Source organism: Acomys minous, assembly GCF_964271855.1.
Source record: "Acomys minous genome assembly, chromosome: 3".
Taxonomy (NCBI): domain Eukaryota; kingdom Metazoa; phylum Chordata; class Mammalia; order Rodentia; family Muridae; genus Acomys; species Acomys minous.
Genome location: NC_140485.1, coordinates 20178255 through 20204244, shown reverse-complemented (window position 1 = coordinate 20204244; position 25990 = coordinate 20178255). Strand labels below are relative to the sequence as shown.

The window sequence follows — 25990 nt, the reverse complement described above, 5'->3', positions numbered from 1 at the left end:
AGAAACAAATCGGGCCATTGTCCTCTGCTAAACTTGGAATAGGGCTGGGTGACCAAAGGACAGGGGGGAATAAACAAACAGCAGAAACACTAATCTGCAGTGTCAGCCTCGACCACCCTCGTAAGGAGGCTTTTTCTTCTTTCTTTTCTTTTCTGTTCCTTTCTTGGCTTACTCTAGCTCTTTCTTCCCTTCCCTTTTTTTTTTTCTTTTTTCTTTTTTGGTTTGTTGTTGTTGTTGTTGTTGCTGCTGCTGCTGCTGCTGTTGCTGTTGTTGTTTTTCCAGACAGGGTTTCTCTGTGTAGTCTTGGCCATCCTGGACTCAATTTGTAGACCAGGCTGGCTCAAACTCACAGAGATCCTCTTGTCTCTGCCTCCCTGAGTGCTGGGATTACAGGTATGAGTCACCACTATATCTGGCTTTCTTCCCTTTCTTAATGAGAGGGGAAAAAAAATAAAGTACAGGCCCCTGTGGCCAGAAGAAAAGGTTGGATGGGGGCTATTCAACCCTGGAACCCTTGGGCAAGACACAGCGCCCTGCAGGGGAAGGGGACGAGGCAGAGTCTTTGGAAGAACTCTGTCCTTGCAGACTTGCCAGCAGTTCCCCATCCCCTATGCAGCGCAAGGCCACCAACATTTGTCCCATCAGCACCGTCTCCCTTGACTTACTGTCAGTTGCCTTCTAAGCACTTGTACTTAGACCCATACATAGCTTAGCACTGCGCTCAGCCCGGCTCAGAGGAACTTCTCTTTGCACTGGGCAGCTGTCAACGCAGTGACTTGGAACTGAAAAGAGCTGAGAGTGGTTGTTGGGTGCTCAGGCCTACAAGGAACACTTCAATCAGCTACATCAAGGCTCAAGGAACATCCTAGGAGTGGAAAAAATGCAAGAGCTGCGGGATTGGAGTGGGACCTGGCCACCCTACTCATGAACTCCCAACAGCTCTTCTAGCCTGCACTGCACCTCTCACCGGACAAGTCAGTCAACTCCTGAGGCCCCGCCCCCTTGCTGAGGAGCCACTGGCAGTTGAGCTGCTGGAGGAGGGGGCACTGGTAGGTTGCCCATGTTCTGGTGGAAGACCCCATGCCAATACTCACATGCAGAACTAACTGGGCTGTGTGTTAATTTTTTAAAGGAGAGGACAAGAAGGTAGGAAGGGGATGTGCTGGAGGGACGGTAGGGACAGGGGAGGGGATGAATATTATATATATATATATATATATATATATATATATATATATATAGTGTGTGTGTGTGTGTATATATGTGTATGAAGTTGCTAAAGAGTAAAGAAAATATCCTTTAAAAAGAAATAAATATTTTCCTTATTGTATTAAATTGAGAGAGAGAGAGAGAGAGAGAGAGAGAGAGAGAGAGAGAGAGAGAGAGAATATGTTATTTTAGGCAGAGTGGAAGATGACATTCCTCACTCCTCACCTCAAGCAAGCTGTTGGGTTCTGGAGCCTGCAAGTTGCCTCCTTTGCACACACTTGGTCCTTGTTAGTCACTGACCATGTGAGCCTTGGTGTCCATCCCCATGTCCTATAGGACATAGGGACATGAGGTGGGTCAGAATGTAAAGCTCCCCCACAGGAAATGACCAAGCACCACCACTGATCTTAGAGGCCAGGCTGTTCTGGATGTCCTCACTCACAATGTCCAGATGCTGTAACTTCTCCCCATCAATGGCTTAAGCAAGTTGGGACTTCTGCTGAGTCAGTGGAAAAATAGCCACCCTCACAGTAAACTTGCACAAGAGGCAACTTCCACTTCTCTAAAGACCTTTCCTCACTTTGGAACATAAATGGGAAATCAGGAAGTCTTTCATGAGCATGTCAGTAGTGTAATGTACAATGCTCCTCTGTTTAGATTTTATTTCCTCACTTTTCAATGAAAAAGGCTGAAAAGCTATTGTTCTGTTTAATGTAAAGCTTTTCCAATTACTTATTTCACCCATTTAAATACAATGATTATTTCTATAAACTATACCCCACAGACCACTACTTTAGAATGCTTTTGTGTAAAGCATATTTTGTTAAAATGGAATTTGAGCTGGAGGAAAAGCTCAGATGGTGGCACGTTTACCCAGGATACACAATGGAATGTTCCATCCCCAAAATCGCATAAAATGAGCAAGGTGGCCCACACCTGCCATCAGAAACTTGGGAGGCAGAGGCAGAAGGGTTGGAGTTCAAGATTATTCTTAGCTATATAGATAAAGAGTTTGAATGTTGGGCATGGTGGCACATGCCTGTAATCCCAGCAATCAGGAGGCAGAGGCAGGCAAGGCTCTGTGAGTTCAAGGCCAGCCTGGTCTACAAAGCTAGTCCAGGACAGCCAGGGCTGTTACACAGAAAAACCCTGTCTCATTTAAAAAAAAAAAAAAGTCTGAACTCAGCCTGAGCTACAAGAGACCTTATTGTTGAAAAAGAACTTAGTGATTAAAATTGTACAATATGCAAAAAATAAATAAAAACAAAAAGTTCCAAAAAAAGAGAACATGGAGGGGTCATGTGGATCCCACATATAAATATTTAAAAGAGAAATTTAAGAATGATTTGGTTGTCTTGGACTCACTTTGTAGACTAGGACCAGGCTGGCCTCCAACTCACAGAGATCCACCTGCTCTGCCTCCCAAGTGCTGGGGCTTAAAAGCCTGTGCCACCACATCTGGAAAGAATTATTCTTAAATTTAAGAATTAACTCTTCCTAGTCCTTAAAGATATGATATTTTTTAGCTGTTTTGTTCAGAGAATGCAATTATAAATCTATGCAAGGAAGCATTTTCAAGCAACAGTTAGTGGCTCATATACAATGACCTCACCTAGTCACAGATTCAGAGGAAGAAACCTAGCTCTACGATCTAAGCCAACTCTAAGACTGGGACCTTAGTCAGACTGCTTAGATGACAGTTTAGACTTTATTGTCTCGTAGCCAGACAAGGCAATGGATGGTTTCAGATGACTCATTTCTTACAGAATATCCCTCCTCTGTTTTTCCAGAGGACTTTTTTTTTTTTTTTTGAGACAAGATACAAGGTTTCTCTGTGTAGCCTTGGCTGACCTAGACTCACTTTATAGACCAGGCTGGCCTCAAACTCACAGAGATCTGCCTGTCTCTGCCTCCCAAGTGCTGGGACTAAAGGTATGCAGCACCACTGTTCAGGTTAAGGACACTGCCTGTTCTTCCAAAGGCCCTGAGTTCAATTCCACATGGTGGCTCACAGCCATCTTCTATATTGAGATCTGGTGTGCAGGCAGGACACTGTACACTTAATAAATAAATTTTAAATTTTTTTAATTAATTCTTTTTTACATATACATTTATATTATTACTCATATAACAATAAGCTACCTACAGCAAGAAGAACCAAGAAACAATCAGGAATTATATAAATGTTACATTCATAGTGTTTTGGCTATTTGTATTTGGCAACCTTGAAGAAAACATCTTTCCTATCTTGTTGAGTCTAAAATTCTGAATGTAAATCAATATCTATCATATCTCATCTCTATCAACTTAAAATATTTATCTAGACCTAAAAGCATCTTAACCACTAAACAACTAAGCTTAATTGTAGAACTAAATTATCTGGTCTTCAATCCCATCAGAAGGATAAAACTTGAGAGGGAATAAAATTAATCACCTTGAGTAAACAGAAAATGCAGGTTAGTAGCTTCCAAAATGAAAAAATGACTGAGACAGTTTTCTGCCTAAACAGTCACCCAAAATTCTCTATAACGTTGGAGCATCATCTTCAGCATTCTGGCCCAGTATATCTGACAGACATATTTGTGAGGCAGGAACTATTAAGGACTTGCTTACTCTGTCTTGGCAGAGTTTGGCTGTCAACTCTGCCTGCATCCAAGCTTGCCCATTTTCAGGCAGAATTCTGTCAGTGGCTGACATGAGGACATTTTGCCCAGTGGCTCATTTGTCACCTTTGAAGCCATCTCCATAAGGAGGTTGTTTGATGCTCATCATCTTCTTCAAGGTAGGCTAGGTATTGCCAGGAGTTAACCTGTCTTATTGTCAATGAATCTTTAAAATAATAAAAACATCTCTAAATGCCATATTGTGTAGGTCTCTGGGGTTTTTGAAGACCTAATCTAACTATTTTACCTTATCTATCTATAGAATCATATATATCTGTTAAACCTAGGATATGCATTCTTATAATATAAATAGACTAGTAATTGACACGACCATGATTTGGTCAACTAACAATTCATTTGTCTAACTTACTTATCCTAAACAGCTTGCAATAGCACTTTCAAAGTATTGGAGGTAAACCTTGTATTCTACTTGAGTTGTATGGGTACCATACTTCATATTAGAGTAGAAATATATATAATGTGTGTGAAAAATAATCTTAAATTTGAATTCTATACCAATGTATCAAAATTAAACTTATTTTGCATCGATATACAAAATTCTATACCAATAAATTAAAAATAACCTAGTGAGTAACAGTTAAGGCCTTAAGTTGAGGAGTAGATTTAATAATCTACTTTTTGTCCTATCACCCCTACATATTTCTGTATTCCCTCTTCTTCTGTTTCAACCCCTATCTCCAAACCTAAGAAAGAAAGATAAAGGAAAAGAGAGACATTCCTGAGGCCAACCTCATTTTCTCTCTGAATAAGACTAATAGTAACTTATAACCAACTCCCAATGAAAATAAACATCTATAGCCCAAGAAAGCAACCAAAAACCTACCCAACTTCCCTTAAGGGAAATAAGGCATTGTTCTCTTAAGGTTTCTTCTGGCTGATTTGAGATGAATAATACCTTTGTAGGGACCCAGATAAAGCTGGGGGCAATGGTTAAACAAGCTAGGAATAGCATTCTCTAAATTTTGAGAAATTCCAGGCTTAATAGAAGTCCTGTGTGGGACAGTCTGAAATGCTGGACAATTGGGATCAGAATCTTTCCTAGAAACTGTCCTGAGAGCTGTCCTGTTCTGATGAAGAACAGCAACTGAAACACTGGCTGCTGGAACATGAAGGACGCAGGATGTCAGTGTCCAGCTTGCTGAAAAGAATGGATCTTGTCAGGTCTGATCTAATGTCAGTGTCTGGTTCTTTTGTTCTGAAAACACAATTTCTCACAAAGCACTATACAGTCCTAAAATTATAAATGTATGAGGTGTGCGGGATGTACAGAACAATTAAGGCTGGCTCTCTGCTCTTTGTATGAGCAGAAGAAAGACGTCTGCAAATCTTCACTCATGCCATACGAAGAATGGCATCTAATCCTAAGTCAGAGGGATTCTATAGCCAACAAAAAGCATTGTCTATGCACAGACATTCATGTGTCAGTCAGCTTCAAAACATAGAAATTGGGTTGGGGCTGTAGCTCAGTTGGTAAAATTACTGCCTAGCATGCACAACGCCCTGGGTTCAATCCTCAGAACCAAATAAGCTAGGTGTGGTGGCATATGCCTACACTCCCAGAACCAGATGTGGAAGCAAGAGTTCGAGGTCAGCCTCAGCTACTTCTTGAGTCTGCAGTCAGAGTGGGTGACATGAGAGCCTGTCTCAAAACAAAAGCAAAAACAAACCAAAGGCCCCACAAAACAAACTGACAGATTGCTAGGCTACATGAAGACAGATATGAGTCTTGACTATATAAAGAGCTCTTACCAGTTTTGCACCAAGAAAAAAAAAATTTGACTTCACGTTTCTCCCAAACTGTGCAAATTGCCAAGAAGCAAAAGAGACTCGGCCTCCCCAGTCATTAGAGAAACTCAAGTCAACATCACCGCCAGCAATGACTTCAAGCCCGCTGAACCACCCAGTGTCAAAGTCGGGCACCAGCAGTGTTAGGAACTGGGTGTGGTGGTGTATTCCTGTAATCGCAGCACTTCTGGATGGACACAGAGTAAGGAGGAGAATCATGAACTGCAGACTAGCCTGGGCCACACCGTAGGACCCTATCTCAAAAACAAACAGCTTTCATTCTGAACGGCTATTGTAACTTTGCAGAAGTTCATTGAGTTGTTTAGTCTTTGAGTCTGATTCATTTTCATGTATGATTTCGTGTGTGTGTAAATTTTTAATAAGCCAGGTGTGGTGGTGCATGCTTTTAAACACAGCACTCAGAAGGCAGAGAGGCAGGCAGATCTCTGTGTGTTCGAGGCCAGCCTGGTCTACAAAGCAAGTCCAGGAAAGCCAAGGCTACACAGAGAAACCCTGTCTTGAACAACAAAACAAAACAATGAAATTAATAATAAGGTCTAAAATGAAATAAATCCATTTTAAAAATACACAAATGTCCATAGGATCAGCATTCACAAAAAACAAAGGTAGAAAAAAGAAAAATTTTTTATCAATAGATGCATGCATGAACATGAGACATATTGGTATAACAGAATATGATTCTCTATTTAAAAGGAAGGGAGGGACTGGAGAGATGGCTCAGTGGTTAAGAGCACTGTCTGCTCTTCCAAAGGACCTGAGTTCAATTCCCAGAAACCACATGGCAGCTCACAACTGTCTGTAGCTCCATTTCCAGCTGATCTGACACCCTCACATCAATGCACATAAAATTAAATAAATCATTTTAAAAGGAAAGGAATTTTGACACTTGCTCAACATGGATGAACCTTGAAAATACTATACTAAATAAAAGAAGCTCTCTCTCTCTCTCTCTCTCTCTCTCTCTCTCTCTCTCTCTCTCTCTTTCTCTCTCTCCTCCCTCTCGCTCTCTCTCTCTCTCTCTCTCTCTCTCTCTCTCTCTCTCTCTCTCTCTCTCTCTCTTTTTCAATGGATAAATTTTGTATAATTCCATGTACTTGAGGACATGGAATTAGAGTCTTAGTCAGATTCAGAGGGGCAGAGAAGAAAATGGTTACTGGGTTAGAGAAATACAAAGTCAGTGTTTAATGGCTACAGACTTTCATTTGGGGAAGAGGAGAGTTCTAGAAATGAATGGTGGTGGTTGCACAAAAATGTGACTACCTTTGATGTTGTTGAACAATGTTCTCCCCCCCCCCCCCCCCCGCTTTGGTGTTTTGAGACAGGGCTTCTCCGTGTAGCTCTAGATGTCCTGGACTCACTTTGTAGACCAGGCTGGCCTCAAACTCACAGTGATCCGCCTGCTTCTGCCTCCCAAGTGCTGGGATTAAAGGTGTGCGTCACCACACCCGGCTTGAACAATGTTCTTGAAAGCAGCTAAAATAATATTTTTTATCTTTTATGTATTTTACCATAATAAAAAGTATGGATTTTTATCTCAGTCTATAAAAATAAATTAATTAAATCATTAATAACATAAAGGGAAACTCCATATGATCTCATTAGACATGGAAAATTGTAAAAAAAAACAAACAAAGAAACAAACAAACAAAAACAAAAACAAAAAACTCTTGTGACAAAAGACTCTCACAAAACTAGATATAGATATTGATAGAAACTTCCTTGAATGCCAGGAAATGAAACAAAAAAGAAAACAATGCCAGGCTGGCACTCTACAGAACCACACCCCTTAGTTCTTTACCCTCTAAACAATGCAGTATAACAACTGTTTACACAGCATTTATAATACACTAGAGATTAAAGACCTCTAGGACGGGACAAATGTGAAGGTACTTAGCTGCCAAACCTCACGACTTGAGTTTGACCCTGTGACCCCCATGGTGGCAGGAGAGAACCGGGACCTCTCCACATGCATCGTGGCATGTGAATGCTCCTTCCACAAATAAATCAATAAATGTAATTTTTAAAAAAGTGTAAGATATCTAGATAGTCAAAGGAGTTCGGGAGGTGTGCACATTATAGGCAGATATGTTTTAGGAGGCACGCACATCATAGTTTTCTTATGCGTGACCAGAATTCTGAAGGACAAGGGACAGTGGTGATCCTCCACAGACCGGGGTCTCTGCTGAAGAGTCAAAGGGGCCTCCCTCCTGCAGACCTCAGAACCGCGCCGCCGTGCCACTCTCTCTCTCTGTTCCCTGTTCCCTCCTGCACACTCTGGCTCCCTAGCTCACACTGAACTCCCAGCTCTGTCTTCTCAGACCCTGCTGCCTCTGTCTGGATTCTTGCTTCCCACTCCACAGCTTGGAAACTGTTCTCAAGTTGGAAATCACAGGAGGGATCACAGGACTTAATATCTCTTTTTCCCCCTGCCCTCTTTTAGTGTGTGTGTGTGTGTGTGTGTGTGTGTGTGTGTGTGTGTGTGTCCTGTTACCTGTGTCCCCTACTACCTGTTCATTGGGAATAACTGTGTTTCATCACCGTGTCCTAAACCCTATGGTTTCATACATTTGGCCTGATTTATTGTTGCTTTACACAGGGATGTGAACTTAGCTCCTATCATGATAGCCAGCAGAAACTCCTAAAGCACGTGATGCAACCTCATTACTGCTGAAGAGCTAAACTTATATAAACAGGCAGAAGGGTTATGTGACTGTCCATATATCCTTCTCCAGGCTTTAAAAGAAAATAAAAATATCGACTCAGGCTTCGAGAGATGGCTCAGCGGTTAGGAACACAGGCTGCTCTTCTAGAGGACCCAGTTTCAGTTCCCAGTCCCTACACAGAGGCTCACAACCAATTAGTTAATACTTCCAGTTCCAAGGAATCTGATGCCCTCTTCTGGCCTCTGTGCACCCAGTGCACAGACATAGCTGCAAGGAAAACACCTAAATCCATAAAAACAAAGCAACAATAATGATACATTTAAAAACTAATTCATAGCTCTTTTTTTTTTTTACCTTTGTCCATTCCCTTCTTGTATTGTTTTGAGACAAGTCCCGAACACCGTGTGAGTTCGTCTGCAAGAGTGGCAGAGTGAGTTTCCTCGGAGTCCTTGGGGTGGCCCTCCTTGCCTTTCTGTCTTCTATGTCAGAGCTGACTTCTGCCTGTCATGCTCTGTAGTTCTTTGCTATTCTGCCTTCCTCGTGGGTCTCAAATTGCCCTCCCAGCGATAGCCACGCTGCAAGGGTGAGCGGAGCTGAGCACCTCTGCTCCCTGGCCCTGGATGGTCAGGTTTTGATACAGCCGTCCTAAGTAGAAAGCATCTCACCTTACCCATACTCATCTCTAACCTGAGTCTGGGGCGGGAAGCTGTTCAAATATGTCACACCAGCTGGGCACCCTGGCACATGACTGTCACCCCACAGGAGTCTAAAATTATGACCCAATATTTACCAGTTAGAAGAAACAAAAAAAGCTGAGTGTGGTGGCACACACCTTTAATCCCAGCACTTGGGAGGCAGAGGCAGGTGGATGTCTGTGAGTTCCAGGACAGCCTGGTCTATAAAGTGAATTCCAAGGCAGGTAAATCTACAAAATAAAGAAAAAAAAAAGGGAGGGAGGGGGAGGGAAAAAAGAAGAAAGGAAGGAAAGAAAGAAGGAAGGAAGGGAAGAAGAAAGGAAAGCCAGCGAGCATTAGCAGGCCACAGCTCCTCAGGAAGGGCTAGAGCATCATGGCCATCTCCTCCGTCCATAATGGATATTGAAGGACCCAATGTGAGAGGACAAATAAGAAGAAAAAGAGGTTCAGAGGGAAGGGAAGGGAGGTGACAGTGGGTAGTGGGGTGAACATAGTCATAATACATTGTGTATATGTAGGCAATGTCACTTTTATTTTATTCCATGCTAATAAATAAAATCGTTTCCACTATAAAGCAGAGAAACAGAGAGAGAGGGAGGGAGAGAGAGACAGACAGAGACAGAGACAGAGAGAGAGAGAGAGACAGAGAGACAGAGAGACAGACAGAGACAGAGACAGAAAGACAGAGCGAGAAAGATAGAGACAGAGACACCGGGAGATGCAGGGAGAGGAGAGAGGCCTGGTACGGTGGCACACTCCTGTGATTCTAGCACTTAGGAAGTGAAGGAGGGGGTTGTGAGTTCAAGGACGGGGGTAGATACTGAGCAACTGTCTCAATGAAGAAGAAAGAAGCATTTGACGCACCCAGCCTACAAAGCAGCCAGCACGGCAGCACAGCGCACTGCAGAGCTCCCTTGTTTGGTTGCCCAGGACCACCAGTGAGCAGCACATCACACATCTCCAGCCGCGAAAGACCAACATTAAAAACAGTCTGTACTGAGTGTGTGCCACCTCTGCAATACCAAAAAGCTGAAAAACTGTATGTCGAACTATCATAAGCCGGGAACCATCTATACACACAGCCCCACTGCCTGGTAAGGTGACTCGGGGACATTGCTCACACACTTTTCCAAAGTGTCTCTGCGATTACATGCCATTTGCAACCATGGTAGCTGACGGGACAATTATGTTATCTTGATTGTCCACAGTCCATTTGCTGTCACATTTGTTCACTGTCTGGATTTGATTTGTTAAGATTGACAAAACAAAGTGCCAGAAGGTTGGGCGCCTCAGACAGCAGCAGTGAGCCCTTCGTCGCTGAGGAGGCTGACAGCCCAAGTTGTTGACACAGTTAGATTCCTCTGACCGCCTCTATCGTGGGCTTGGCTTGGCTCCTCTGGTTTACAACGTCCTCCCTAGGCTACGAATGTCTCCCAAGCTCCTCCTGTGACGGGAAGGCCAGTCATACGGGATAAGGGCGGCCCACCCTGAAGACCTCACCTCACCTTATCTTTCTCTATTCACATTTGATGAACTGGAGATCAGAACTCTAACACGTGAGTTTCCGGGACGCAGTATTTGCCCCAGAAGGCTAACTTAGTGGCCTGTACACTCCTTTCCTGATGAACTGGAGTCTTTATTCCAGAGACTGCTTCAAGAAGCATCTTTAAAAAAAAAAAAACTCTAAAATATAAGGACTTTTAAAAATGCTACTTATGGACTTTTAAAATTAAATACATATTTTAGATTTACGTGTTTTATTTATGTGTATGATTATTTGGCCAGTATGTGTGTATGTGGACCACATGGGTGCCTGGTCCCCAGGGAGGCTGGAAGAGGGCAACAGATGCCCTGTAACTAAAGCAGAAGAAGGGCGTAAGTCACCATGAGGATGCTGGGAATAGAACCCAGGTCCTCTGCGAGAGCAGCCGGTGCTCTTACCACCGAGCCATGTCTCCAGACTCCATATCCACAGGATGTGACCAGTTCCCCCTGTGTGATTAGCTCCTTCTGGAATGCTGGGGACTGAACCAGGGGCGAGGGCATATTGGGCAGATGCTACACACCCACCGCTTGCTGATGGCTCTTGGCTGTGTCAGGTTGTATTGATCTTATCCAAGCAGAATGCTGTGAACCTAGGGAGATAACTTACTGAAAGAAGCAAGGTTAGCAGCACTCTTCTTTGGAAATGAAATTACCCTAGAATATGAAACATCTAATTAACAAAAGTAATTACTTTTTTTTTTTTAGATGAGCACATTTTTAATGGCACAGTACAGGCAAGATCACACAATCTGTTTATATAATCCCATGGTGCAGTGTTTGGTATTTGATCAACACCAAGTATGTGGCATTTACAGAAGCTACAAACTTAGGTATAACAGAGCCGAGTATGGACATCTTTTGGGTTTTTGGCTTTATCCATTGGTGTAAACTGAATTATTTTTGTATGTTTTTAAAATTTTTATTTTATTAATTTATTCATATTACATCTCAATGGTTATCCCCTCCCTTGTATCCTCCCATTTCTCCCTCCCTCCCATTTTCCCCTTATTCCCCTCCCCTATGACTGTGACTGAGGGGGACCTCCTCCCCCTGTATATGCTCATAGGGTATCAAGTCTCTTCTTGAGTAACTACTTTTTTAAAAAATGCAATCACATTTTATTTCAGTATCGAGTGGGGAGCATGTGGAGGTTAAGGAGCTTCATGCCAGAGTCTGTTCCCTCCTTACACCTCCCAGGTTCCAGGAACAGAGCTCAGGAGGCCAGATGTGGCAGCAAGTGCCTCTGACCTCTGGACCATCTCACGAGTCCATCTGCTCTTCAATAACGTAAAATCCCTGCTGAGTCTATTGCTCGGTATCACTGTGCAATACCTAATGAGCAGTAAGACACAGGTGTTCTGAATTAATTACTGGTTTAATGGTCTCTATTAAAGGCTCTCCTTGTAGTGTGAAATGTTGCTAGCAGGGGAAGGTTTTGGGGGTGACCAGGGTGTTGTTAGAACTTTCTAGAGACCCATTCTTCTCTATTTCATTGTGAACATAACTGTGCTTGAAAATAGTTAATTTATTAAAAATAAGCGAATTAGAGGTATGGATAGCAACTCCTACTTAGCATCTGTAATTTAATCGGAACCAAAATAATTTTCAGGGAAGATTCAAATTCATATAAAACATCAATTTACTAGTGCCACCTACTGGTAAGACCTGACTATTGCTCTATAAACAATTCCCACCCCAACCCCCCAACCCCTTTAAGAGCTCGTTTTTGATGGCTATTTAACAAGGGTTTTTTTGTTTGTTTGATTTAGCTTTAGTTTTTGTTTTGTTTTGCTTTTAGACAAGGTCTCATGAAGTTCATGCTGGCCTCAAGCTTAGGCTGTCTTTGGATTCCCACGGTCCTACCTCCACCTCCCAAGTACTGGGATCTTCATTTCTGCAAACTTGTAATTAGAGAGCCCCATTATGCACCCCGGCCTTTCAGCAGGGTTGCGGCCAGATCTTTACTTTCTAGTTGTCCTGAAGGCCCTGCCTCTTTTTCCTCCTCCTCCTCTTTCCCTTTCCCTGCCTCCTCTTTCCGACTTTCCAGCTGCCTCTGGTTCCGCCCAGGCCCGGCCCTTTCAATCTCATTTTCAGTCCCGCCTCCACACTCTGGCCCCGCCTTTCCCTCGCCCAGGGGAAAGGCCCCGCCTCCTCACCACGCCCCGCGCTATAACCCCTCCCTAATTAAGCTCTTGGCCCCACCTCCACCCTCGGCTTCACCTCCTCAGCCCCGCCTTCTTCTTTGGCCCCGGCCCCTCCTTGGGCCAGAGGTTCTTCTCACGATTCTCCCGCCTCCCTTCCACGCTTCCTGGGTTCCGCCCAGGCCTAACCCTAAAATCCACCTACGGGTTCCTCCCCGCTTCCTCACACAGCGCCTCCCCGCCTCAGCCCGAGACTCCCCTCCGCACTCCCGCCGTGGCCCCGCCCCCTAGGGGCGGAGCTGTGCCAGGTGCGGCCCCGGGGCGTGGCCGGGTTCCGGGAGCGCAGGTGCGGCTTCCGTGTCAAGATGGCTGCCGCCTGCCGCTCTTCGGCTTGGCTCCCTCCCGGCCTCCCGTGCCGCCTGCCCGCCGGGGCCCAGCTGCTGCGCGTTGCCCTGTGCCTCCTGTGCTGGGTCCCGGCGGCTGTAGACGCAGTCCCTGAGCTCGGGCTTTGGACGAGGAGGATCAATGACGTAAGTGCGCTGTAGGGACTGAGGCGTGGCGCTTCTCCTGTTCCCGGGGCCCTGGCAGGGTAGCTCCGCCCGCGGACTCGTCTAGCTTTGGGCTTTATTCACTTAGGGCTCTGACGGGCTAGCAGCGGGTCCTCCGACATGCTTACTGAGCCTTTTGTCCAGACTCGCTTCTGGGAAAGGAACATCCCCTCTGCCTGACGTGGGCTTCAGGGAAGAACGATCTCATCCCAGTTGCGCTTAGGACGGCTTTCCCTTCCAAACGCTCTTGGTGTTCGTGAGGCTCCTCACGCGCTTCGCCCTGGCCTCTCTCACTGTGCCCTGACACGGCGTGTCTAGATCATGTCTTTATTTATTCAGTTCCGAGCCCCCAATCTCTGCATTCCCAGCAGCATCGTTGGGTCTGAACGCTTTGGTTAGATTACTGCTTCAGGGGGTTTGTCTAGTTTGTCTGTTACATCGTAAAGTTACTAAGCTCTACAGCCATGCATATAGTCACCTCGCCTCTCTCTGTCTTGCGTTTCTGTATGTTTTCAGCGCTCCCATCACAGTTCAGGACTTGTAGGTGTGTAGGTGGGTCAGGGGGTGGTTAGGGGTGTTTAACGGGCAAGTCTGGAGGCATGGGTGGATGAAAACTTCCTTAACTGGGCAGGCCATTAGAGAACTTGACATCCTGTGTGGTTGAGATGGGGTGGGAAGAATGCAGAGGCAGAATTATGGAAAGTCTTGCAAAATAGACAGGATATTGGGAAGTGGCATGTCAAGTTTCTCTAGAATCATGTGACTTACCCAGTGCTGCCTAGGGTGCATTGAAACAACATCCAAGTCCTAACGATGAAATTTATGTTTATTTTCCTTCAGCCAGAGGGTCCACACACTTCCAAACACAAAACTACGGAGGATCAAATACAGGCTTCTTTCTGTGTCCTGGCTCAGTGTAGTCATTTCTTTTTTTAAGACTCTTCTGAGTAGGTCCCCTGTGTGTTTTGACTGTCTTATGCTTTGGTCGGGCTGAGTTTATTTCATGTGTAGCTCAGGCCAGTAGTGTCAGCAAGCCTTTCTTTGCAAAAAGCAGGCTGATTTTTGTTGTTGCTGCTGTTCTTAGAATAAGTTGTCAGAACTTGTCTTTTAGTACAGGGAAAGTGAGACTTTCATTTGTTTCATCAACTCATCAAAAGGAAAAACAAAGTGGTTTGAGCATCACCATATGCTATTTACTAGACTGGTCATTCCTCTTGCAAAGATGAGTTTTAGATACAATCCTTGCCCTTGGAGAGCTCGCACAATATCGAGACAACACATTTTTAGGTACACCATAGCATTCTTGGGGTATTATTATTCAAGTACTGATGGAGCCAGCCTAACCCCTACTTCTGGAGATGTGAAAAGATGAATAAGCATTTCCTCTGTAAGGAAAGGAGTTGAATAAAAGGAGCGAGGGAAATTCTTAATGTGTCTGTTTAAAGCTCTGGAAGGTGGGGGGCTAAGGTCACCATAGGCCTCCCTCACTAGCCTTTGGCTTCAGACTCCGGGAGCTACCGGGCTGAGACAAGTCATGTGTGAGGTAAGCTGAGTTGGGACAGCGTGTCTCTCTTGAAATCAGTAGTTGTTATGCTACTCTCCCTCTGAGACTGGTTTATTTTTTTCTTTTCTTTCTTTCTTTCTTTCTTTCTTTCTTTTTTTTTTTTTTTTTTTTTTTTTTTTTTTTTTTTTTTTTGAGACAAGAGTTTTTCTGTGTTAACAGAGCCCTGGCTGTTCTGGACTCATTTTGTAGACCAGGTTGGCCTGAAACTCACAGAGATCCACCCGCCTTTGCCTCCTGAGTGCTGGGATTAAAGGCGTGTGCCACCATCACCTTGCTCTGAGACTGTTTCTAATAGGAGAGTGACAGACGAAAGTAACAACCGCATGGAAGTCCAGCTTAGTGAGCCAAGGAGTGCATAGGGGTTACACATAAGAGCAAGGGTGCCCCTGGCTGCAGGGGAGGAAACAGTATGGCTCATAGGCACAGGACTGCCAGGTCTCCTTTTAAGTGAATCTGGAAGCAAGGTGTCGATTATGTCACCTGGCTCAGGGTTGTTATTTGTTTTTGTTTTTAGAGGTCAGAATGGCCCAAGCATGCACCCTTCCCCCCATGTTGGGATTTGATTAGACCCTGGGATCGTCAGGAATTACTTTAGAGTATGAACAGCCAAGAGCCATCACTGGGCTTTTGGCAGAACTGCTAACTATTCTGGCTGCCTTAGGCTCCGGACTGGAGGCAGAAGAACACTGTTGTTAGGATCAAAGCAGAAACGCTGAGGGGCTGCATCACAGTCATGCTGGTGGGTGTGGAGGGGAAGAGCTACGTGTGGGAAGCGTGGGCAGTAACTAGGCATGTGCAGGGGGTGGAGATGCAAGTGCAGGAGTGAGGGCGTGGGTGGCTGGGGGACTTCATCTTCACAGCAGACAGTGTAGGACTTGGTGAGACAGAGAGGAGTGTGCCTGTTGCTGCAGGTTACTGTAGTGTGCCTGTTGCTGCAGGTTACTGTAGTGTGCCTGTTACTGCAGGTTACTGTAGTGTGCCTGTTACTGCAGGTTACTGTAGTGTGCCTGTTACTGCAGGTTACTGTAGTGTGCCTGTTGCTGCAGGTTACTGTAGTGTGCCTGTTACTGCAGGTTACTGTAGTGTGCCTGTTGCTGCAGGTTACTGTAGTGTGCCTGTTGCTGCAGATTACTGTAGTGTGCCTGTTACTGCAGGTTACTGTAGTGTGCCTGTTACTGCAGGTTACTGTAGTGTGCCTGTTGCTGCAGGTTACTGTAGTGTGCCTGTTACTGCAGGTTACTGTAGTGTGCCTGTTGCTACAGGTTACTGTAGTGTGCCTGTTACTGCAGGTTACTGTAGTGTGCCTGTTGCTGCAGATTACTGTAGTGTGCCTGTTACTGCAGGTTACTGTAGTGTGCCTGTTGCTGCAGGTTACTGTAGTGTGCCTGTTACTGCAGGTTACTGTAGTGTGCCTGTTGCTGCAGATTACTGTAGTGTGCCTGTTACTGCAGGTTACTGTAGTGTGCCTGTTGCTGCAGGTTACTGTAGTGTGCCTGTTGCTGCAGGTTACTGTAGTGTGCCTGTTGCTGCAGGTTACTGTAGTGTGCCTGTTGCTGCAGGTTACTGTAGTGTGCCTGTTGCTGCAGGTTACTGTAGTGTGCCTGTTGTTGCAGGTTACTGTAGTGTGCCTGTTGCCGCAGGTTACTGTAGTGTGCCTGTTACTGCAGGTTACTGTAGTGTGCCTGTTGCCGCAGGTTACTGTAGTGTGCCTGTTACTGCAGGTTACTGTAGTGTGCCTGTTGAGGTGGTTCACCGGTGCATGGATCTGGAGAGCAGAGGAGGGTTCTGGGCTGTTGCTTCTATTATTGTGGAAACTGTTGGGAAAGAGAAAGAGTGACCTGGCCTGTCAGTGCTCTTCAATTCCTAACTGCTCTTCCGTTTAGCACGGTTCCTTCTTAGAGGCTTTTTATTGTCGGGAAGAACTGTTTGAGTTTACTCATGGTGTGAAACACCGTGGCTGCTAGAGCCTGCAAAAAGGAGATATATCGGGGGTCACGGGGAGCACACCCAGGTCCTGTCACATGCTGAGCAGAATCTCTAGTGAGCTACACTCCCAACCCGGAACTGGTTCTTGAGGTAAAAAGGAACTAAGTAGAGGATGGAAAAGCATAAGAGGTGTTTGCAGTTTTCAGATTGAGTGCTAAGGTCCTAGCAGCAGGAATTTTTTCAGAAAGGAAACACTGCTGGAGAGGTGAGCCGGCTTTGATGTGTGGGGTCTGTATGATTTTGGTGAAGTACAATGGTAAACAAAATCAATTTGGAGAGAGATGTTATTTATTGGGAGTACTTTTACTTTGATACCAAGAGAACAGCATGCAAATATGCAGTTTGTGCTATGGCCAAGCAGCACTGCCCTTCTGCCAAAGCCCTTCTGCCTTGTATATCACCAAGGCCCAAAGAGACCTTTTTTTTTTTTTTAATGTGCATTAGTGTTTTGCATGCCTGTATGTCTGTGTGAGGGTGTCAGATGTTGGAGTTACAGATAGTTGTGAGCTGCCATATGGATGCTTGGAATTGAACCTGGGTCCTCTGGAAGAGCAGCCAGTGCTTTTAACCACTGAGCCATCTCTCCAGTCCCCCAACTAAGACTTTTTGAGGTGTTTTTTTTCTAGACAAAGTTCACTGTGTGACCCAGGCTGGCCTTGAACTCATGGCTACTTCTGATCCTTCCATCAACTAGGGAATAGACACAGTGATAAGAGTTTAAGCCTGTAAGAGATGTGATCAATTTTATATTTTGAAGATTTATTTTTAATTTTTAATCATGTGTATAGGGGTGGAGAAGCTTGTGTACATAAATGCAGGCACCTGTATAGGTCAGAAGAGGGCATCATATCCCCAGGAGCATATGATATGGGTGCTGGGAACTGAACTCAGGTCCTCCGCAAGAGCAGGAGGCATTCTTACCCAGCCAGGCATCTCTCTAGCCCCAGTTTTATGTTTTAAAATGTCTTGACTCAAAGGCTAGATGTGGAGGCTTTAAAATAAAATCCTGCTGGTCGGACAGTATCACAGGACTAGAGTGCTATATTTAGAAGATAAAGCTATGTTTAAATGGAGAAAGTTTCAACTAAGATTTTTCTGCATTTGTTTTTCACTTTAGAAAACAGGACCTTTGATATTCAGGAAAACTATGTTTAACTCTACTGAGATCAGGTTTTCTGGTAAGTATATTAACATACAATTCTGACATGTTACAAATGAACATGTTAATATAAACTAGTGTAAGATACATTAAGCTGAATGTTTTGTTTTCAACTGGTTCTGACATTTTAGAACATTGTTTCATTCAAGACTTAGTTAATTGCAAGAGCGGACCTTTTTCTATAGTTCTAAAGCAGGCTTGGTTTGGGTTTCCATCCTTTAAGACACTACTCAGCCGACCCTTGCCTCCTGGTACTCATTGTCCATCATGCCTTACAGAGTTGCCTTTAAGCATCTGAGTCTATGTTATAAAAAGACACTCTGGCTCCTCTGCCCCCTCCCTGGTCTCTTGCTGTGAGGAAGCCAGCTGTCGCAGCATCAGACGCTCCCAATAAGAGATTTCCCTGACTTTGGAACTAACTCTTTTCAGTCTTAATCATACCACCTAGAGCTTTAAGCATTTGGTGGCGCTTTATGGTATTCGAACTGAAGGTGAGACTGCTTGGTCTGTTTTAACTGCGTGTAGGCAGCCATCCTTGCTCTGTGCTCACTCTTACACTTGGATGCCTCTCTCGGCCCTCCTCTCCACTCCACTAGCTCCTGCGTTTCTTCCTCCAGGTAGCATGCCTTAGTGGCCCTGGATCATGTCACGTGCCCAGTGCCCCCTTGACACCCTGTTCTCAGCCGTAGGCTTCTAAAAGCGCCCAGGTGTTAACTCCCCACAGCGTTTCAGTTCCTAAAGAGGAACTGTTCTTGTTAGCTGCTGTGTCCTTTCATGTACACAGCAAGGAGTTCATTCGGGGGGGGTTGGATGACTTGATGAGTGAGAGACTATGTTAGACTGAAAGCAGCCCCAGCTTTAACCAGCCAGGATGCTTCCTTGACTCCCAACATTGGACTTAATGTGGAGTAGTGTTGTAGCAAGTTCTGAGTAGCTGTTAAAATTTAATGAATTTATCCACCTCATTTTGAGAAATTAGGTAATGTTTTACTCATGTTACTATTAAAACAGCCAGTTTCAGACAGCATTCGTGAAGCCTCAAGTTTATACTAGACTGCAATTAATATACAATAAAACTCTTTGTCTGGTCAGTGAAATCATTCAGTTGCTCTGGACCTGTGAAGTTTACCATCGAGTGGCATTTGAAGTATCATACCTGTCACAATGAGTACCCTGGCCTGGAAGAGGTGAGTGAAAACACGTCTTTAGTGTGTACAAAGCTGTGAGGGAAAATTATAAATGCAAAGATTAAATAGCACACCAGGTGAGCAGACTAGAAGTGAGCTTATGATTTTAGAAATGCTCTAAGTTCGAGAGAAAAAAAAAAAAGAAACAAAAAAAAAAAAAAAAGAGAGAGAGAGAAATGCTCTAAGTTGATTTGGACACTTAAGATAAATGAAAGTGTGTGCTTTGGTTGGTTGGTTGGTTGGTTGGGTTGGGTTTGGGTTTTGGTTTTTAAGACAGGGTTTCTCTGTGTAGTCCTGGCTGTCCTGGAACTCTTCTTTGTAGACCAGGCTGGCCTCCAACTCACAGCAATCTGCCTGCCTCTGCCTCCAAGTGCTGGGATTAGAGGTGTGCGCCACCATGCCCGGCAGGTGTGTGCTTCTTGACAAAACTATAAACTTTGCAATCTTCTTGTGAGGTATCTTCTAAAAATATTGGTAATGTTTAAATCAGGCTTGTGGGCCCACTGATAAAGGGCTTTGACAAGTCAACTTAGTTTGAGAAGGAATCGAGATTTCACATCATTCAAACAGTGAGCTGCTGAGGACCCAGGATGTTAGGACGGTGAATAGATTTCATGGTTCAAGTCAGTTGGAGTGCAGACACCTGAAGAAGAGCAGAGAGGGTGTGCTGAGAGTGGGGTCTCCTCTCCCGGATGCAAGGGGCTCTTTGACGAAGCTCATCATGGTTGCTTAGGAAGCTTCTCCATTATGGATGGCCTCTGTCCTGAGTAACTCCTTAGTAACACTGGGCTTCCACTTTATCAGTGCTGCCTTTTTAGAGCAAAATGTCCCTCAGTTTAACCATCTCTGCTTCTTCATGCTCACATGGTGCTTCCGGCAGGCGTCCTACACCATACTGGGTTGTCCTCTGTCTGGTGGTTAGCTTAAGCAGTTGATAGAGGAAGTATTGGTTGATCTCTTCACTGTAGAGTTAACTACGTTTTGTTGGTGCACAGAACAGTTATTTTTACAACTATGTAAATCCTGCTTTTTTAAAATCAAATATTTATCCATTCATTTTAGCAGCCTTTTATGAGTCCTATCTTATGAATCAATTTTTATTATAATAATTGACAAATGACTATTTTATTATTTGGAGTTTTCTCTTATATTTTTTCAGCATTTTCCTATGTGAATGAGCTGCCCTGTTTCTTCTATCTTTTCTCTTAATCCCAAGCAACAATACACATTAATTTTTATTTTGCTTATGTCTCATTCAATTAATTTTGTTGTTGTTGTTGTTTTCATGTTTTTGTTTAAGACAGATTTTCTCTGTAGTTTGGCTGTCCTGGAACTGTCTCTGTAGACTAGGCTAGACAGAGATCCACCTGCCTCTGCCTCCCAAGTGCTGAGATTAAAGGCATGTATCACTTTTCCCATCTCTTGTTTTTTGAGACAGAGTCTCCCTGTGTGTCCCAGGCTAGTCTTGAATAACCTTCAAGGTCTGGAATTAGCAAGCATGAACTCCCATGCCCACCTACGGGAGGTTCTCAGTCTCTTTCCTCACAGTAAGATCATGCTTGTACTTGATACTATATGCAAACATATTGAAATGGCTCAGATGGTTTGGTCTCCTCTGTTATCTTAGAGTCACAGTTAATGTTTTTTTCTCCTTGTTTTTTTTTTTAATTGTATATTTTCAAATATTCCAACCTGAATTAATTGTTGGTATTCTTTAGCTATGAAGGTGGTTTTGTTGTTGTTCTTTCTTGTTTTTAATCTCGTAGAGAAAAGACTGAATTATAACGTATAATTTGACCTTGGCTAGGAGCTGCTACAGAAGCAGGAACTTCATGCCGACGCAGACTTCTGTGCTTACTTCAAGAACATTGACTGTTGGACAACAAAAAGTGAAAACCTGGATTGTAGCAGTGACACCCAGGCATTTCCCTCACTAAGTGTGAGTCTCTGCTGTTTTAAAATCATTTATTTTTATTTGAAGTTAATACAGACACCAAGCTTGAGTAATGCTTTGTCAGTAGTTTCAGAAAGGATCTGCTTGTCTTGAAGTCTTGGTTTTAGTTTTTGCGTACATGCTTTAGGATATAAGGAAGAAATTGGTATCCTGCTTCTTTTTATTCTTCTTTCTCTTCCTTCCTTCCTTTGTACATATGTATGTATTTATTTATTTATTGAGAGAGTCAGTCTCATTATGTAGTCCTTACTGACCTGGAACTCTCTGCGTAGACAAGGCTGTCCTTGAGATCCACCTGCCTCTGCCTGCAAATGGCTGGGATCAGAGGTGTGCACCACCGGGCGTCCCGTTCCTTCTCTTGTCAGCCTTACAAGAGGCTGTTATGGTCTGTTCTCTCCCGATTCCTCTCTCATGCTTCTCGCTACCATTCTCAGGCTTTTGCTTCTGGCATCCTGTCAAATGCGCTCTGGTCAAGTTACCAGTAACCTCCATGTTGTTAAGGCCAGGTCTTACCTCCTCACTAGCAGTTAGCAACCTGAACACTACTACTTCTTCTGGTGTCTTATTCTGTCTCCCAGCAAGTGATGTTATGAATGTTAGTAAAACAATCATACCTGATAACCTGGGTTTTTTGGGTTTTTGGGGTTTTTTGTTGTTGTTGTTGTTTTTTGTTTTCGGCAGGGTGGGGAAGGGGAAGTCAACTTGACACAAGCTAGAGTTATCTAGGAAGGGGAACTTCAAGTGAGAAAATGCCTCTAGCAGATTGCCTATAGGCAGGTCTGTGTGGCATTTTCCTGATAACGATCACTGTGGGAGGGCCCAGTTTACTGTGGGTGGTGGCACAGGACACTGGGAGGCAGGTAGTCCTGGGCTGAATAAGAAAGCAGGCTAAGCAAGCCACAGGGAGCAAGCCACAGGGAGCAGGGTTCCTCCATGGCTTCTGCTTCAGGCCTGCCTCAGTTCCTGCCCTGACGTCCCCCAGGGATGGGGCATGACTGAGAGTTGAGAGACTTAAACCCCTTCCCCCCTGGGCTGCTTCTGGTCATGGTGTTTATCACAGCAATAGAAACCCTAACTAAGGCATGTGGATAGGGAGGCTATGGGTCATTGTAATTATCCTTTTCCTGAAAATTCTAAACTAAAAACAGTTTCAGTAAAACATTTAAAGTTGGTTTTAAAATGTATGTGGAAACATAATAAACATACAGAAGTACACGTATGTGCCTCAGTGGTTTTCAGAAACTGCAGACTTGGAGCGGGTATAGAACCGAGCACCTACAGCCCGTTTACTTCCTACACTTCCTGTACCCACTCGCCAGCATCCATCACACTGTTAAGGAAGCAAGTTTTAAGCATGAGCTTTGTCAATTCATGTTCGGAGTATGGTGAGACTCGTTCTCTGATACACAACTTTTAAATCGATTTTCTTCTAATGCTTTTGTTTTAATTTTCAAAAACTACATAGACATGTAATAATATAGAATGGGATTGTTTTACTCTTTTCCAGAATAAAGAACTAACAGGCATCAGAAACATTTCAAGCCAGGAAGGATCAATGGTAAACCCTTTTGTCTTTAAATTCACTATGCACAAATTAGAGTGAAATGGAAAAATCAGTCTGATGACTACTTGGAGAATGGTAGTAACTAAAATTGGAAGAAAAAAAAAGTATGCGATTTGAAGCATACATACATGTTGTTTCCCTATATTTGTTTTGTTTTGTTTTGTTTTTGAGGCAAGGTTTCTCTGTGTAGCCTTGACTGTCCTAAACTCGCTTTGTAGACCAGGCTGGCCTAAACTCTTACCTCTGCCTCCTGCCTGCTGGCATTATAGGCTTGTGCCACTACTCCCAGCTAGCCTTTTTTTTTTTTTTTTTTTTTTTAATTCCAGTTCTCAGTGTGCAAGACAGTATAGTAATGGGCGGCTGCTGTCCTCAAAGGTATACAGTGAGAAACCAGAGTGTGGCACAGCAGGAAAGGGAAATTACAGCATTTTGGGGGATCACTAAGAGGCAGAAGACTGAGTGCAAAGTGCAGCACTTTAGGAGAAATTATGTGTAGGACTGAATTGGGCATAGGTGAGACAAAATTTAGCTTTTATAGAGTGACTTTACACTTTTTTCAGCCATTCCAAACAGGAATCTAATAGGAAGCCAGTCACTGCAGTGGCTAGGACAGAGTCTGTACAAACTGCCTTATGTGAAGGAGTAGGGTATGAAAGGAGGAAAGAATGCCCATAGGTGTGTCGTGTTGGTCTTGTAAGGCCACTGGAAGATTCGTTAGCATTATTGTGGAGGTGTGAGTGTGCGTGTGTGTGTGCTACAAGTGTATTGATTGCAGGTCCCTTGGAGCTGGAGTTGCAAGCTGCTGTAAGCCACCTGATGTGGATGCTGGGAACCAAACTCTGGTCCTCTGGAAGAGCAGCAAGAGCTCTTAGCCTCTGAGCATCTCTCCAGCCCCCACTGCACAGCTTTGTTTGTTAGTGGAACAGCTGGTAACAGAGCACCTGAAGACAGTGGAATCCTTTAGTCCGTGTGGGTTGGCCCTCAGCATCTGCAGGTTGTGCATCCCTGGGTACCATATCCATGGATACAACCAAATGCAGATCAAAAACAGTCAGAAAACAATTCTATATTGAACATTTACAGGAATTTTTTTATGTCATTCCCTAGACAATCCGATATAGCAACTGCTTGCATAGCACTTACATTCTAGTAGGTATTAGAAATAATCGAAAGATGATTTTAATAAGTATGCAGAAGGATGTGTGTAGACTATGCAAATGCCATGACATTTTATATGAAGGACTGGGCATTCAAGGATTTTGGTACCTACTGGGGGTGATGCTGGTACCTATCCCTTGTGGAGACTGAGGAACAACTTTGTGGTGATATTTTGTTTTGTGACACAGTCTTACTGCTGCCCAGACTGGCCTCAGACTTAAGCTCTCTGGCTAGTCTGACATAGTTTTGACATCTCACTTCTCTCTCAACTCAGTTTTTAAAAAAACAGCATTTAGTTAAAACTAAATGTTTGGTAATATTAGGATGGAATATGAGAATTCAATATTAGAATTGTTTGTTTTGTTTTTTAAGACAGGGTTTCTCTGTGTAGCCCTGGCTGTCCTGGAACACTCTCTGTAGGCCAGGCTCCAGGCCAGGCTCCTGCCTCAGCCTCCCGAGGGCTGGGATTAAAGGCCTGTGCCACTGCTTCCCATCAAGTGGTTTTGTTTTGTTTTGTTTTGTTTTAAGACTGGGTTTCACTCTGTGGTCTTGGATAGCCTGGAACTTTCTATAGACCAGGCTGGCCTTGAATCCCCAGAGGTTTACTCGCCTCTGCCTCCTGAGTATTGGGGTTAAAGGTGTGTGTCACCAAGACCAACCCAGAAGGAAGGATTTGAATGATAATATTAAAGAGAACACAGAATGAGCGTGCATGGGGACTGTGGCAGTGTGAGTCACGGAAGATGCTGAGGATGAGAACCTTTCCCTCCCTCTCTCGGGTAAGACGTAAATGGTGGCAGTGTCTTCCCTCCCGCCACCTGTGTGATCTGTTCAGTTATTAAAACTGTCAAAAAGGTGTTAACTATGTAACTGTATCTCACATATGAATCAGCTTCAAAGAACCAAGACTTCTTCTCCTATTGCAGGATGTTGTAGCCAGGACCCAGAAAGATGGCTTCCACATCTTCATTGTCTCTATTAAAACGGAAAAAACAGATGCAATCTGGGATTTAAACGGTACACTTAACCCCGATGCTTACATTATCTGTATTCTATAGTTTTTGTCATTAATGTGAATATTATCTGTTTAAAACATGTTTTTCTTTTTTTTTGTTTTTTGGTTTTGTTGTTGTTGTTGTTGTTGTTTTCTTTTTGGTTTTTCGAGACAGGGTTTCTCTGTGTAGCCTTGGCCATCCTGGACTCACTTTGTAGACCAGGCTGGCCTCGAACTCACAGCGATCCGCCTGCCTCTGCCTCCCGTGTGCTGGGATTAAAGGCGTGCGCCACCACACCCGGCTCAAAACATGTTTTTCAAAGGCAGGTTTGTTAGCCATACATCTATTTTGAAGACTTGATGCTTATCTTAATACTAATATACTTTTTTAATAGATAGGGAGAAATGAGCTTATGTTTAAAAGTTTTTTAAAATCTGATCATTAATTAACTCTTGTATTTCTTCTCCTTTCCTCTTGGTGCTGTCACTAGTGTCTCTCTCTATGGTGGGGCCTCATGGATACATCTCTGCATCAGACTGGCCCCTAATGATTGTGAGTATTTCTCTTCCTTTTTTCCAAGTGAATTTTTAAGAATTGTAAGAGTTCCGTAGTAATAAGTGCTTTGTAGGTAATGCGTTGACATTCCCTCTATTTCTGCTTCCAGAGTGACTAAGAAATGCAGGGTGGGAGACTCGAGATGTCAGCTCTCTAGAGTCAGAAGGGTCGGAGGCTAACATTGTTTCTCTTCCTGCAGTTTTACATGGTGATGTGTATTGTTTACATATTATATGGTGTCCTCTGGCTGATGTGGTCTGCCTGTTACTGGAAAGATATATTAAGAATCCAGTTCTGGATTGCAGCTGTTATTTTCCTAGGAATGCTTGAAAAAGCAGTTTTTTATAGCGAATACCAAAACATCAACAGCACTGGACTGTCAAGTAAGTTTTGACCGTTTCCACGAGTGTGTGTGGCCAGCATAAGAACGTCAGGGGCCTGGAGGGTGGTTCAGTGCGTAAAGCACGTGATAAAAGCATGAGGACCTGAGGCACATTGCCAGGTCCCACTTTAAGAGCCAGGTGTGGCTGCATAGACGCTTACAACCCCAGCACTGTGGGGGATCCATGGAGCTTGC

The 25990-nt window shown here is 44.0% G+C and overlaps 1 protein-coding gene across 3 annotated transcripts in view; it reads left to right on the top strand.

The window, feature by feature from the left end:
* Positions 1-13060: 13060 nt before the first annotated feature.
* TMEM87B (transmembrane protein 87B) overlaps positions 13061-25990 on the top strand; it is a 37790-nt gene continuing 24860 nt past the window's right edge. For 2 of the 3 annotated variants that reach the window (XR_014778063.1, XM_084775907.1), the window contains exons 1-8: positions 13063-13273; positions 17959-18019; positions 19093-19187; positions 20995-21126; positions 22649-22699; positions 24790-24880; positions 25349-25410; positions 25613-25796. Coding sequence is in view for 2 of the 3 variants with exons in the window: in XM_084775907.1 (XP_084632033.1) it covers positions 13109-13273; positions 17959-18019; positions 19093-19187; positions 20995-21126; positions 22649-22699; positions 24790-24880; positions 25349-25410; positions 25613-25796 (841 nt within the window). In the remaining variant the exon portion in view is untranslated. Of the gene's footprint in view, positions 13274-17958; positions 18020-19092; positions 19188-20994; positions 21127-22648; positions 22700-24789; positions 24881-25348; positions 25411-25612; positions 25797-25990 lie in introns of all 3 variants that reach the window. The other variant, XM_084775908.1, reaches the window with a different exon arrangement.